Below are 16,376 nucleotides of genomic sequence, written 5' to 3'. Positions count from 1 at the left end.
TGGAAGTAAGCAAAATTTTCTGAGTATCTATACCAGATGCAACAAATAAACCTTCCCTTTATATAGTATTTATTTGTATACTGATTCGATTTTATTGAGTATTTTGCACATTTTCCAGATGACAATGTTTTATATAGAGAAAATAGAAATAGAGAAACAACTTTGCTGGAAAAATATAAACCCTAACAGAAACAAGAGGCAACAAGTTATTGTTCAAACATTTGGAGGGGAGTGATAGTGCTTTCAATATCACTATATTCAAGAGTTTATTTGATCTTCTCCAAAAAGGTAAGTAAGGAAACAAAATGGATTGCTCCTACATAAACAGAATCTGTAGCAGATAAAAACTTTCCAGAAGTATTTGAAAAACAGCTCATGGAAGAGTTTGATAAAGACAACTGAAATTTTAGGGTCAATTGTAGCTATAATTCAGAATAGTTTAGTCTTCAGGTAAGAAACTATGATCAAACAGAATAGTTGAGTCTTCAGATAAAAAATTAAGATAAAACACAGTTCATAATTAAATTTATATTTTAAAATAATAAAACCCAAACTTGAATATTACCTCACCAATGACGCACAAAATTTACCTTTGTATTGCTTAACACTGAGCTCTAAAAGCTCACCATAAATAAGAAAAACAGCATATAAGCAAAAAGAAATAATTCCCAAAGGCTAATCATTCCAGAACATGCAAATATTAAAAACTTAATTGATATAGCTAGAAAAAATATTAAAGATAATGTACTTGTGAAGAACACAGGACCAAAACTATATCATATAATATGCACAAAACAGTAACAATTATCTCTGGACTACATATCTATAAATAGAGAAGTTCTAAGCCAGAATCATCACGTTCATTTTAGGTTGACTTTTTAAAATTGTTTTATTCTTTACATTATTTGTGTGACTGTGATTAAGAAGATGAAATATGAATAGTTTTAAAATCTGAAATTTAGCATGAATATCTTTAAGACCATTATTTCACCAAAGCATTGAGCACAAACTAATCATTGCAATCAATACTGCCTGACGGCTGTTGTGTTTAGTGGCTAGAACACTATACAGAATTGTTTTTAGAATATTTTCACTCAAATTAATTACAAACTTTGGAAAGTTTTGTTGTTAAATAAAAGTTAATTCACTGTTAATTCATGCAAGAACTAGTTACAGTGTATCCAAAACCAGTAAATAATCCAGTCTCCAAGGTCTCTTATGTCACTGAGCTTATGTTTGAGTCCGAAGACAGCAGAAAACTAAAAGAATATATAAAATAATTAAAGTCTAAGGCATGTGCTGAAAAAATGTATACAATAACATTACAGTAAATTTTGGTAGGTGTACTTAGATGAAATGCCACCAGAACTTTTCATAAATGACAGGAAACATCAACTACCAAGAATGAGAGAGAGTCATCACTGAGCAGAGTTAGAGTATGAACATTTCAGCCATCAGAAAAGCGAGGAAGAAGTTTCACAAAGTGAACAATGTAAGGTATTGGTAATAAGACTTCATATCAAAAAGAGGATGCTCTATTTTCTAGAGAAACATGGTAAATACAACTGTGTCCTCCATTAATGCAGAAATTCATATCAGAATAGTCATAAAACTAGAAAAGTCATAAAACTTAAGAGACTAATACTGTTAAAACAAAAACTGGAAGGATGATCTAAGAAAAAAACAGAAATAAAATTGAATTAATGAATGATTTTATTAAAAACCATCACAACAGAAAACCATCAGCATTGTTGAATAAGTGACATTCCATAATATAAAAATTAAGTCTTTTAAAGAAATACTTCAGATTTTCCAGCATCTGTATGCAATATCTTATGAAATAGCCTAAGGCAGATATGTTAGACTTCTTTTCCTCATGTTGTTATAAACTATCCTAACCCAAGTAGCACCAAGAATATGAATACATTCATATAATCCTTAAATTATTCCAAAAACACAGATATTACATATTACATATGCATAAAAGCTCAATTTACCACATTAGATTTATGTTGCTCTACTTAGTCTTTGAGGAACAAAAGAAAAACATTTTTACATATATAATCACATGTATGCTTTTTGGTCAAGTGACTAATGTTTATGACTACAAGGTTATAATACCTAAAACCATGTCATATGTTAATTTACATTTTATATGTAAATGTGAAATTCAGAGTTTAATTATAGTGGTACTCATACTGAGCATTTAACATATGCTGAAACAACAATGACAAGAAGGAATACTTCATAATCCTTATAATTAAGAGGCTTGTTACAAGAAGAAGTGGGTATGTCAAATACATAAATAAGAAACTCATTAAAAGAATGTAGATTGTAGATGCCACACAGCATACTAAGGAAATTGGTATCCTAGTGGAATGAGCTATGGAAAATAACCAGTTCATCCGAAAGGACTAATAACACATTAAGAAAGAAGACGGGGAAAGCAATGAAGAAATGGGAATGTAAGATTCATCTTAGAAAATAGGGAACAGAGAAATTAAAAGACAGCTCTTTAAATAATGGCAAAATTCGGGTGTTTTTGAAAGAATGAGATTAGGCAAAACATTATTTAAAAATATTGTCCCTGGCAAACGTGTACAATATATTGAAGGAAAGAAAATAAGTTATGGGTTCCATTCAAAATGCCTCTTTGGAAAGCGTAAGATTATTCAAATGGTATATAAAGCTATCACCTATTTTATATAGTCTCTTTTAAGATGCAGAGAAAGGGTATCAATGTATGTGAAGTAATGCACCCTCCATTTGGCAAATGTAATGTAACCCTTCTACTAATTACAATAAAAATTATATGGAAAAATATGCAGAGAGACAACACATCCACTACAATTTTCTAAATAATGTACACTGAAATATCTCTACCTTGCATAAATGAAGCCTGAATAATTTCCAAATTCTTACCTCAAATATGTCCAATACTTAAAAGACAAATGTAATACTGACAAAATAAGGTATTTCTTCTGATAGGTATAATTTAGAAACAGAATCAATGAACAAATCTGTGTCCTTATGATTTTTTTTAAAAAACAAGTCAACAGGGGCAAGAGCATGCAGGAATGCTTGTCTAACATGCATCCTGGGTTTTATTCCTGAGTAACACATACACAGAAAAATCTGGAAGTGTTGCTGTGGCTCAAATGATAGAGTACTGGCATTGAGAAAGCTCAAGACCAGTGCTCAACCCCTGATTTCAAGCCCCAAGCAAAAAAGTATTAAAAATTAAAAATAAGTCAATGAGATTGAGAAAAGCATAATAATGGTATCTGTTTTGAGTATAAAAGATTCATGAGCAAGAAAAGTAACCTTATAGCAAAGACTCTACTCTATATTCTTATCCTATTGTCTTGTATGCCCCTAATTTTCTAACTTCTTTACACTTAGTAGGGGATAGAAGAAATCAAACAGAAAAAATTAGTGGATTTTTGTCTAAGTTTATATCAATTTGAACTAATGAGTAAAAGCAAACATTACTCATGCTTACTCAGACCTTATTGCCATGTTATACTAGAAATTAAAAATTACATTAAATCAAATACCTAATTTACAACATAAATGCCCCAGCATATCAATAAAATTATCTACATTTAGTATATTTACAAACTAAAACACTATTTTTGTTGTAGTTTATAGGAGCACTAAAGCCTAACTGAAGAATTGATGGAACAGTATAAATTGTTCTAAAAGATTCAAAAGCAGCCTGAAGAGGGCAGTCAAGCTGCACAAGACAAATTCAGGAATGCTTTGGCTGCTAACTCCATGGGCAGTGGTTACATTGAATTTGGCATAGTAAAATCTCCAGTTTTTCTTATGCATTAAGAGAAAAACCTCACCTAGCCTAAATACAATAATCTTTACAAAATAATCATTCTAAGAGATTAATTAAAACTGAAATAGAGTAACTCATCCATGGTCTATAGATAATCCATATACTTCCCATGATGAGTATAATTTTTAATTCTACTTCTCTTGAAAGGATAGCTTACAACACAAAGTATGGTTTATGTTACTGCAACTTCCTTTCAGGTAACAGATTCTTATTAAAATACTAGTACTTATTCACTATTTAGCTATGTATGTGATAAATCTGACACACATGAACCATAAAAATACCAAATTAACAATTCTTAGATAGTGATCTTAAGTGATCAGATTTGCCTATATACACTGACTTCTACGAAACTGCAGCATCAAATTTTTCAATTAGTTTTATACTAACATGAAAATACTCTCATTAAATAAGATTACAGAAAGGGCCAAACTTGGAATTTCAGGTGATTTTAAATCAACATATCATCATCATTATAGCAATAATATTAGTATATCAGTTTATAGGTCCTCTTTACAGGTCCTTCCTGCTTGTGTTTCAATTACAAGTTCACCTACTAAGCTTAATACTATAGGCAGAAAATCACCAGGTTCCTATAGAATGACGAAACCCAACAATTCGTTAAAAAAAAAATCTAGCTCTACAAATAGAACAAACAAAACCAAACTATAGCAAGCATGAAGAGAACCCTACAGAAATCACACATTTTTTTCTTGAAAGTTGGCAGACGAGCCAAGATGTGGGACAAGAAGCAAGCATTATGCTGCAGCTCAAACTCAAAACAATCTGGAAGCATCTTGTTCCCAGCAAGTTGAGTAAAGTTAAACATGGAACAGTGAAGAAACCAGATTCCAATGCTCAGAACAGAGAGAGGAAGAACACATCAGCAATAAGCCCACCACAATTTCACAACATGGCAGAGAGGAAGACTAAGGGAAAATGAGATAAGCAGTGGGGAAAGTAGCATAAAAATACATGAAGAGAGGTAGCTTCAACTTAGCTGATCTGGGTGCTGAAAAGTGGGCTGACATTTGTAACTATTTTGTGATTCTTAGTGTATAAGTGTGGTGTTATAAAAGGGACATGTCCTGAGATATACCCAAGGTTGTGGCTTTGCCAAACACTGTCTTTACATAGAATTACGATTAGTGGCTCAGGCAGCCAGGTAAGCGGTTAATATTATTTCTACCTCGAGTGGGATACAAAGCTTGAGTGTCATTCTTGTATCTGGTTCATTGTTACTTGTGGCTATTCCTATCTTGTTTGCCTTTCTACATGGTGCTGGGTATGGAACCCTACACTTAAAGAACTTTGGGTGGTGGTAGGTGAGCTGCTCTCCCAGCCCATCGGTGCACTTTACTATTCATCCAACACACCCTGGATTGAACTTCAATGGATGTCAGAAAATTAGACAATTTGGGAAACTAAAGAGCAAACCAAACAGAAACAAAAAGTAGCCAATGACCAGTATTCAAACATTGCTGGAAAGTGTGTTACCCAAACTATGGAAACAGATATTTTTTTAAATATATGAATTTCAACAGTTTTCTATTCTGAGAAAGACGTTAAAATACCTGTTTAAATCACCAGGCAAATTAGAGAAAATTGTAAGAAATAGCAAGGACATTAGTTCAAAACCATTTACAAAGTAAGTGTAATTACAGGTATGTTAGGTGCAGGATGATTTTTATCTACACATGGCTTTCGCCTTATATGTTAACTACATAATTCAATCCTATGTTACATCACTTGTAATAAAAATGGGCTGCCTAGCACTCTTCCACATGCTTTTGGATGTGTAAACCGAACATCCATTGCAAGATGCTACCTTGAATAAGTTTTCATGATCCTATATTTACAAAATAATGGCTGATGAATTCTTGCTCTAAAAGCCCAATAACTTTAGCTGGGAATGCAAGCAAGATACAAATACAGTTCACAGGTCAGGGACAACGATGCATTCATGCACTTCAGTATTTAAACTCTAGTAGCTCTGGAGTACTTTTTCAGTTTTAATAATATATCATTTACTGGATTTTTCTAGTTTACCTTCAGATTAATAGTATACAACAGTGTACATATATAAACACAAATAAATATATGCATATGTTCATATAAATATAGATAACATATAGTACCAGTTAGCATTTAATGGTATTATAATATATTATACAGTTTATATGGTACTATAATACATTATTCAGTTTATATTATAATTTACTAATTTTTATTTATATGGAAGCCAATAATATTTTAATCTTTAACAGAAAACCAAAATTTTCTCTATACAAGTACTGTATTTAGTTGTGTCAGTCAAAAAGTCAGGCTTACTTTTTGTAAATATTATTTCTATTGTTATAATAAAAGTGATATGCAGAAGGATGACAGTTACATAAGCCAGGTAATTGGTATTTACATTTTTGGGGGGAGGGGGCAATGTCACTCCTTCCCTCACACTTCCCAATTTTCCCTTTGGTTCCCAGCCACAAGTTGTATAGTTCATTTTCAACATAGTCTCTAGAGAGTACCACTTCTGGACTTGTTCACCTTTTGTCTCTCCAGTTCTATGCTCCACCTTACTCTCTCCAAGACAGCAAACTGAACCACCCAAAAAAATTTATATAGATATAGATATAGATAGATAGAGAAAACAAAAACAATAAAAAAAACTCATTTTCATTTTCTGCAGATCATTTCAATAAATCTTATATAATCAGAGACACATAAGCATTTCAGCTTCGTATTCCTCCCCTAAGAATATCCTCCTTTGCTCTTACTGTGCATGGATGACTAAAGTTATGGATAATTTATCATGTCCTGATGTATTTTAGATCCAGCTTCCAAACATGAGAGAAAAATTCTCTGTTTATCTGAGCTTATCTTACTTCATTTAACGATTTGTTAAAATGTTTAAAATTTTTTATTCAACTAGATTTCTTCCCTTAGTTTTTTTGAAACAGAAGTAACTTTAAACACTAATATTTCACAGTATGTACTAAATTCTAGAGGAAATAAGTAATTTGGTGAGAGAATAGGTCTATAAATTTTAGCAATTATAGAAATATTCCCTATAGTATAATTTGATGGAAAAAGTTTGGAGTTAACACTTAAAGGAAGTGAGAATTGTACTGAGTAGTAATAATTAGCAACTTTATTTGGCCAAGGAGTTTCATACTAGTACTAAGGAGGTGAAAATTGAATTCACAAATTTGTGAATAAACTGTGTGATGGAAGAGCAAAATGCATTGCTAAATGGAAATACAAGAAAACCAAAGGCTCATTTACCAATCTTACAGCAGAAAGAAACAACTAGAGAATTTAAGTATGAATGCTAGAAGAAAATTTCATTGCTTTTCAAGAAAAGCAAAATAATCAGAAAAGCCTCACAAAGCAAACTTTATTATAGCCATTAACTTTTCACAAATTTTATAAAATTATAAAACATTATAACTGTATGATAAAAGTAGTAGCAGCTTGCTTACAGACACACTTTGTATCACTGTAAGTCAAAATTAAAATCTAAATTCATTATCATCACTATTTTATCTATTATTTTTAAATAGTTGTATGAAAGACTTAAATCAATACTTACGTGCACAGGGTATCTTGATCAATGCCTCATCTTCCATCATTCTCTATCTTCTTACATTGACATTCTTTTCTCTTTAAATTTTTCATTCCTCTTACCTCCAAAACCATTCTACATTAGTAATTAAACTTCCTCCTCCTTTATTAAATTTCCTATCCCATTGAAGTCCCCAACAAGTCCACCCTTTTCCACCTTTTTTTTTTTTCCAGTCCTGGGCTTAAGCTCAGGGCCTGAGCACTGTCCTTGGATTTTTCTCAAGGCTACAGCTTTACCACTTGAGCCTCAGCACCACTTCTGGCTTTTTCTAAGTATGTGGTACCAAAGAATCGAACCCGGGTCTTCGTGCATGCTAAGCAAGCACTCTACCACTAGGCCAAACTCCTGGCTCCTTTTCCACCTTTTTTAACCAGAGATTAGAACTCCAGGAACATAAATGAATGGATCAAGAAAATGTGGTATTTATATACAACAGGAGTCTATGCTGCCATAAGAATGACATTATCCCATACCCAAGGAAAAAAATATTAAATGAAGCCAGACCCCCCAAAAATAGGCCTCAGGGTTTCTCTCATTTATAATCATTAGCATAGGTCTAAGATTTTCCTAGCAGAGGAATTAGCTCAAAAACTATGTGCATATGGCTATATAGGATGAGGCTAAGCAAAATGAACTCCAAGATATGGAAACAAGTTTATCTTTGTAGTTGTTTTTAATGTTGTTTGTAAAGTTATTTCTTTACTCTTTTTTTAATCTCTTATACTTTATACCATTTTTGGTCTCTCTGACTTTGGTACCTGGTACTTGAATTAGGGAAAGGAAGGGGGCAAACAAGAGGAGATAAACGACAAAAGTGTGAACCAATGTAACAGTGATATTCACAAGACAGTATGTTGGAAATCAACTTTACAATTTAGGAGGGGTGGAAGGAAGGGAAAGAGGGAGAAAATGATGGAAAGGGATGACAATGTGCAAGAAGTACTACACTCACTACTTTACAAATGTAATTGTAACCCTTCTATACATAACTGACAAAAATATTAAATTAAAAAAATCTCAAGGAGACTCTTCTGCTGGGCTATCTACAATGGTGATCCTCAGATTTCACCCTCCTGAGTAGCTAGGATTGCAAATGCTAGGATTGCAAATGCCAGGATTGCAAACTAGGGTTGCACTTGTGCCAGGGATTGCTATGTAATTTTTCATATCCATCACAATATAAGATATATTTAAAGAAACCTTGAAAATAAAGAGAGCGTGTTTTGCTATATTTAAAATGCTATAAGACAGGAACTGGTGACCCATAGATCTAATCATAACTACTCAGGATCATGGTTTGTAAGTGGCCCATACAGAAAAGGCCTTGAGACTTTTAACTCTAGTTAACAAAAAGGTAGAAGTAGAGGTATAGCTCAAATGGTAGAGAGTCTTGAGCAAAAAGATCAAGTGACAGTTTAATCTGCTACATCAGAAATCAAACATCTATCATGCTATCGTTCATAGCAGAAATCAATCCTTTATAACAGGATAATAAAAACGTAGCAATAACTTAAATAACCAAATGAAACACCTCATGATTCTAGAAAAATAGAAATAACCCTAACAAATCAGATATAGTATGAAATAATAAAGATTAGGGTAACTCTGGAGGCTGAGATCTGAAGATTTTGGTTCAAAGCTAGCCCAGACAAGAAAGTCTGTAAGATTCGTACCTCTATTCATCGAAAAGCTAGAACTGCAGCTTTGGCTTCAGTGGTAGAGCATTAGCCTTGAATGAAAAGCGGATGTACAGTACACATATCCTAAGCTCAAGCCCCAAGATCAGCACACACAAAAAAAATAGACTAGTGTAGAAATGAATATAATAAAAACTGAAATGCCTAAACAGAGAATTAATGAAACAAATAGCTGGTTCTCTGAAAACAAATATATCCCAAATTAGGGGAGAATGGGGACAATAAATATTAAGGAAATAAAGATGACCATGAAGAAATACTCTGAAAGTCAAACTGGAAAACCTATATAGATATTCTTCTAGGTGTACCTATGAAAATAGGACATAAACTGCTTAAACAGATATATAGCAAGTAATGAGATTGACACAGTCAAAAGGAAGAAAAGTCCAAGCCAGGCAAGATGGCTTGCACCTGTAATCCGAGCTAAGGAAGCTGAGATTTGAGGATCTTGGTTCAAAGCTAGCCCAGGCACTAAAGTCAGTGAGATTCTTATCTTCAATCACTAGAAAACCTGAAGCAGAGCTGTGGCTCCAGAAGTAGGGTGTTAGCCTTGAGCTGAAGAGCTCAGGGACAGCATCCAGGCCCAGAGTTCAAGCCCCAACAACACCACCAACAACAAAATGAATAAAAGAAAAAGAAAGAAAAAGTCCAGAACCTGACAGGTTAACTGTTTAATTTTACCAGATTTTTAAAGAACACACTTCAGACCTCCCTATGAGATATAAAGAGAAGGAACTACCAAATTCACTCCATGAAACAGGGTTTTTGCATTCTAAAACATGAGGAGATAACACAAAAAAATAAGAGATAAGAGAATTATAAACTCATCACTGATGAAAATGAGACAAAAATTCTCAAAAAAATACTTGCAAATTGAATTTTCCAACACAATAAAAAGACCATCTACCATGATCAAACTGGATTCAATTAGGGGTCAAAGATTGCTTCAATATTTGTTAACTGATAAATGCAATGTAGTTCATAAACATTATCGAGCATAAAAATTATATCCTCTCTTCTGTATGTAAAATAAGTTATCTTGGGAAAATTGAACTGAAGTCTATATATGACATTCCTTTATGTTTCATATGTACCTTTTTACATAGAATAAATGCAATTTTACAAAACATTTTTGGTGCCTGACCATGTCCTAACACAGGCTCAGGTTTGAAATTTTCCTGAATCATGTCAATGCTTACTGTCAAATACTGTAGCATTTTAGATTTCATTTTATCAGGTTAGGATGCTCAACCTAAAACAGTCCAAAACTAGAAGCCAGTTAAGTCATTTTAATGAACTGCATGCAGTTCAATATTCATAGGATATTGTTCAGTAATAAAAAGAATAAAAATGAATTGCTTATAAATGAAATAACTTGTAAAGATTTTGAGGGAATTATTGCTTAGTTTATACAGACAAAAATCAGATACAGTGCCCCGTTGATTACTTAGAATGTGAAAAGGCTTTAGTTATATTCAGGAATTTTATGAAACCAAAGCTAGAAAATCAAACATTGTGTGATTGTATTTACAGTCTTTCAATAGGAAAATTAAAGAAATGGAGGCCTGGATTGTAGCCTAGTGGTAGAATGCTTGCTGGTATGTTCAAAGCCCTGGGTTCAACATACACAGAAAAAGCTGGAAGTGGCGTAGTGGCTCAAGTGGAAGAACACTAGCCTTGAGAAAACCCAAGGACAGTGCCCAGGTCCTGAGTTCAGTCTCCAGGACTAGCAAAAAAAAAAAAAAGAAATGTAAAATAAATGAGAAGACAAATTCAAGGTAAGCAGTGGAATATAGGATAAGTGTAGCCATAAATGGTACAAAGTATTAGTGTGGGATGTAACAGCTTTATCAATATTACCATTATCATTGACTTAATGTCAACTCCTGCTGGAAATATTGCACATAGATTTGTACAATACAACTCACAGAAGAAATAGGAAATGGTACAAACATGTAGTCTGGCTACAAATGTCCAAAAAGGCTCCCATGTTCAAGGTTTGGTACCTAGATGGTGATATTATTTCAAAATAATTGTATCCAAAAGGTGCTAGATTTCTCAATGGACTTATACAAGAATATGTAAGTTTGAATGGGCTATTGGGAGGTGGGGCTTAGTTGGGTAGAGCATACGGGACAGATCCTTTAGGGGTCTCTCTTGTCTCTATCTGGCTTCCAGGAGAAAGCACATTTTTCTTTTTTTTTAACTTTATATAATTATTGTTATTGAAGAGAGGATGTACATGTAGAGGGGTTACAATATGTAAGTCAGGTAAAAAGTACATTTCTTTTTGAACAGTGCCAACTCTTCCATCCTTTTCTCCCAGTTTCTCCACCTCAACCAACTCTCCCCCAAACTTTATAGTTCATTTTCAAGACAGCACATTTTTCTATCATGCTCTTCTACCATGATTTTCTGGAGACCCAGAAAAAGGAAGCCAGAAAATCATGGACAGAAATGTCTGAAGCTGTGAGCCAAAGTAAATCTTTTTTCCTTGAAGCTGATTTTCTCAAATATTTTGTCATAGTAATAGAAAAATGACTAACATATAAAAAGCTCTACCATGTTTTACATATGTACTGTTTTTTTTTTTTCCCAGTCTTGAGACTTGGACTCAGGGCCTGAGCATTGTCATTGGGCTTTCTCAAGGTGAGCACTCTACCACTTGAACCACAGCACCACTTCCAGCTTTTTTCTATGTATGTGATACCAAGGAATCGTACCCGGGTGTTTATGCATGCTAGGCAAGCACTCCCAGCCCCCATATGTACCTTTATTATTTCATAATAAAAACAAGAAGTATTGGTTGCACATGCATTACCTTTGTTCTTGCCTGACTTTAAACAAAGTCCTTTGATTTCCTCAGGTATGTTTTCAAAAAGACCACCATGAAGAAAGACCATGAATGAGTAAGATGTGTAGGACTTTAAACACACTAACAATAAATGAAGATGATTGGGGGATTCTTATCAACTGAGCTTCATTAACATACAGGAAAAATTATTTCTACCTGGCCTAATCAAAAACATCACACTGATATTCATTGATTTTAAATTGCTTAATTCTACACCTTAGCAAAAGTTTCTAATCATTGGAGGTATTAAAAACTAAATGAGCTCTATTATCTATTTAAAAAGAGCATATTCTATGGAGCAGCTAATTTGATCACAGAAAAAAAATGTAGGACATGAAAATGACAAAACAATGTATCTAACTTTGTTACTGGTATATTGTATATATTTTTATTCATTTGAAATTGGGAAGGGAAGGGAAAAAACAAGATGATTAGGAGGGTGTTGGGGAAGGGAAACGGGAACACAAAACATGAGAAGGGGTATCAATGTGTGAGAAATAATGCACCTACTACCTGACAAATCTAATTGTAAACCCTCTCTCTATACATTATCCAGACAATAAAATTAAAAAAAATATTTAAGGCAAAAAATACAAAAGAAAAGGACAAAATATTCTTAATGGGTTTTTTGGTGGAATTAATCAATATATACTTATATGACTGCAATTTAAAAAAAACTAGTCTATAAAGAATAAGCTGATTTTGAGCTTACTCTGTAATATACATAGTTGTATTCCACATTTAGCATCTTAATATATATATATCAGGATCAACATATAGACATTAGATAACATTTTTTGAAACTTCAAACACAACTCACCTGCAAACAGAGCACTGCCGCTGAGGTTGCAGAGCAGTGAACATAACAATCATGGAGTAGTTTCGAGGTGGTGCCTTTACAAACTTTCGGAATTTATCACCATTCATTCGGAAGATTGAGCGCCTTGAACTCCATTCCATCAGCTGTTCTACTTTTTCAGCCAGAAGATTCTTGAATTAAACACAAAAATTTTAACTTACAAAGGGATAAACTTTTTAGTTCTTAGTAAATAGAAGTACATTAAAACTGAGGTTTTACAGCAAAATAATTTGTTTATGGTTAATTACCAGCTGTGCATAACGTATTTCACTCTTTCTAACAATTCTGAAAACTATAAAATACATTTTAAATTCAGATTTCTACTTCCTGGATGATGAAATCTACACACAATTTTCTAATCTTCCCACTAAATCCATAGTTATGTAAAAATTTGGCTATATAAAGTAACTTTTAAAGATAAAAAGAAAGCAGACTAACACACACACACACACACAAAATAGCCTGAAAAATGAAAAAGCATTGGTTCCCTGGATTTTCACCTTATATCTAAAGGACTTGCCATAGAAATCCACAATGCAAATGAATACTTAACTGTGTCTACTCAAAAGATAAGGAAAAGGGCAGGCTGCTAAACTAAATCTTCTGCTCCAATCAAACATCATAGCACAACTGTGGTCTCATTATCACTGTCAGGATGAATGGGAAAATCTGCTTGACTAATTTTAAGGATTTATGTAATTCTAACTATTCAGAAGGCTGTGATACAACAAAGTCAACCAGCGCAGAAAGAACAAAAGTCTGTCTCCAATAAAGCAAGTGGTACAGACAGGCTATCAGCAGAAAACTGAACCTGAGTAAGAATGAAAGGCCCTAGGTTTAAGCCCTGACACTGTTAACACACATACATAGACACACAGACACACCCGCAGGCAACAACACAGGGAAATTTAAATCAATCTACCATGATGAAATGAGGATGGTGACATGGTGACTAATGTAGAACAGGCAGGGCAGTGTAAATACCCAATGAAGAGTAGATGGCCTGAGGGGATGTAGGATGCTAGTACTTTCTAGAGGGTGGAGAGGACACACTGTAGATAAACCTTTAGGTCATTCATACTACCTAAAAATCCCTGAAAAAGAACTCTACGGGACTGCATGTATATGTAAGTAAAAGAAATTCTCTGCCCTTACAAAATCAATAGTCTATAGTCAAGGAAGATGATTGAACAGGCAAGCCCTATTCTAGAATTTAGAAAGAAATGCATCTCTTTCCCTCCCCTCCCAATAGAAAAGAAGTAGAGGCTCTCCATAAATTTCAGAGAGCAAGAAAACAGGCATTCTAAATCTGCTTTAAATTTAAAGACTTGAAGTGCTGTACACCCACCTAAGAAAAAAGGACAAACTGAAAGACACAGAAAAGAGGAAAGGAGAAATAGTAACTAGTTCAACATATAGAATCTTGAATTAGTTATTCAAGCTCAACATTCAGTTGTGGTATGCTAACTACATGAGAAAAAAAAAGACTGTGGCTCATTATTGAGATTACTGTTAGTATTAAAAATCTGAACCTGGGTGTAGTTCCTCAAGCCTATAATCCTAGTTACTTAGGAGGCAGAAGTCAGTTCAAAGTCATCCTGGCTAGGAAAATTCATGGAAGTCTTATCTACAATTAACCCCCAGAAAACTGAAAGTGGAGCTGTGCTTCAAAGGGCTATAGAACTAGTCTTGAGTACAAGAGTTCAGGGACAGTACCCAGGCCCTAAGTTCAAGTGTAAGACATAAACAAAAACAAACAACAACAACAAAAAAAACATCCGACACAATTTTGCTGTAACAAAAAGGCAAGTGCTCAAGTGTTAGTCTTAACTTTAAAACAAATTAATTAGATCTAGTGTTATATTAGTGAATAATGCATCAGCTTTATCTACAAGTATGAATGTTACTACAAATAAAGTAATAATCTTACCAAACTAAAACTAAAAAAAAGCTTATTTTAGAAAATATTCTGTCTCATCCTTATTCCTCTAACACTTGGAAGTTACATAGTACTTTTACTATCTGGTCTTTGAATTTAATTCTGAGAAAGTGATGGTATTTTCCATGTTAAGCACAATTTACTAGTGTTAGTGTTACAGAATATTGTTACATATTTAGTAGAACTTCAGTGACATTATTCAAGTCTTCACTATAACCTTTGGCAAAACAACATAGTATCTATACATCTTTTCTGCCAGGGAAAAACATTAATTATATACCCTATATAAAGCATTTATATTTTAAACATGAAGAAATTGTGACCCTCCATGAAAAAAAATCATCAAGATCAAAATTAAGCAGGGTAATACACTAATGATAACAAGAGGAAAATGGCCGTAAAAACTAGTTACCTGAAGCTGGACATGGTATCTCACACCTGTAATCCTAGCTACTGAGGAGGCTGTGATCTGAGGATCCCAGCTCAAAGCCAGCCTGGGTACTAAAGACCATGAGACCCTTATCTCCAATTAAACAGTAGAAAACTGGAAGTGGCATTGTGGGCTCAAGGAGTAGAACAGTATAGCCTTGAGCTGAAGAGCTCAGAGACAGCATCTACACCCAGAGTTCAAGTCCCACACCCAGCAAAAGAAAAAAAAAAAACCTATGAATCCCTAGAATATTTTAGTATAGCTTTCTCATTAAATACAACATATAAATTACCACATACACAATTCTATTGTTCCGTTAACTTCAACAATATTATTCTTTCAGGATTTGATTTGTTTTTGGTTTGGACAATACTGGAGTTTGAACTCTGGCAGTGAACCTTGCTAGGAATGTGCTCTAGTTGAGCCACTTTGAAAGGCCACCAGTCCCCTTGTGCCTGCTACTCTCCTTTGCTCTAAGTCCTGGATATCATAGACTTTGATCCTCATGCTTCCCTTTGCTATTGAGATGACAGGCACATGCCACTATACTTTCCCTGAGACTCAGGGTAACAATCACTAATTATGCTCATGTTGGTCTCATCTTTACCTCTCAAGTAGGGACAACTACAGTCTTGAGCCACCATGCTTACTTTTCTTCTTATCTTTAAAAACCTTACATAATTTTATCAATATGTATCTACTAAAATACAAAGTAACTGCAAAGGATCTAAATGTTTACTCTACTTACAAGAACTTGAAGGAACCCACAGAGGCTCCACATGTGAATTCTCTATGAAAGATATTCCTTATGCCACAAGAGTCGGAATAAGCTTCCTGCTTTCATTCACATCCTAACAAATCCCTGAGAAACGACTGCATAACCCAACTCCCAGAAGACCCTGATCTTTTAAAGGAAATTCTAGAAAACCTGCAAATTTTTTTTCCTATATTCCTTCACAAGGAACAAATAAATGTGTTAACTTCCAAGACATCTGTGTAACAATACCATTGAGGAGAAAATTATACTAAAATTGTTTACACTTGTACAGGTGTGCATCAAGATGAGAACCAAGGAAGTATATGTCTTAATACCATACAGTATGTACTTTATTACAATGCAGAATG

At 33.7% G+C, this 16,376-nt stretch overlaps 1 protein-coding gene across 2 annotated transcripts in view; it reads right to left on the bottom strand.

The window, feature by feature from the left end:
* Nucleotides 1–16,376, bottom strand: part of Tusc3 (tumor suppressor candidate 3) — a 127,762-nt gene that overhangs the window by 56,204 nt on the left and 55,182 nt on the right. For both annotated transcript variants that reach the window (XM_090353990.1, XM_090353989.1), the window contains exon 2: nucleotides 12,844–13,013. In XM_090353990.1, coding sequence (XP_090210116.1) covers nucleotides 12,844–13,013 — 170 coding nt within the window. The remainder of the gene's footprint in view (nucleotides 1–12,843; nucleotides 13,014–16,376) is intronic.

This window comes from Megascapheus bottae, chromosome 20 (assembly GCF_031878675.1).
Source record: "Megascapheus bottae isolate mThoBot1 chromosome 20, mThoBot2.hap1, whole genome shotgun sequence".
NCBI lineage: Eukaryota > Metazoa > Chordata > Mammalia > Rodentia > Geomyidae > Megascapheus > Megascapheus bottae.
The sequence above is the reverse complement of the archived record's forward strand: the minus strand, read 5'-3'. Positions and strand labels throughout refer to the sequence as shown.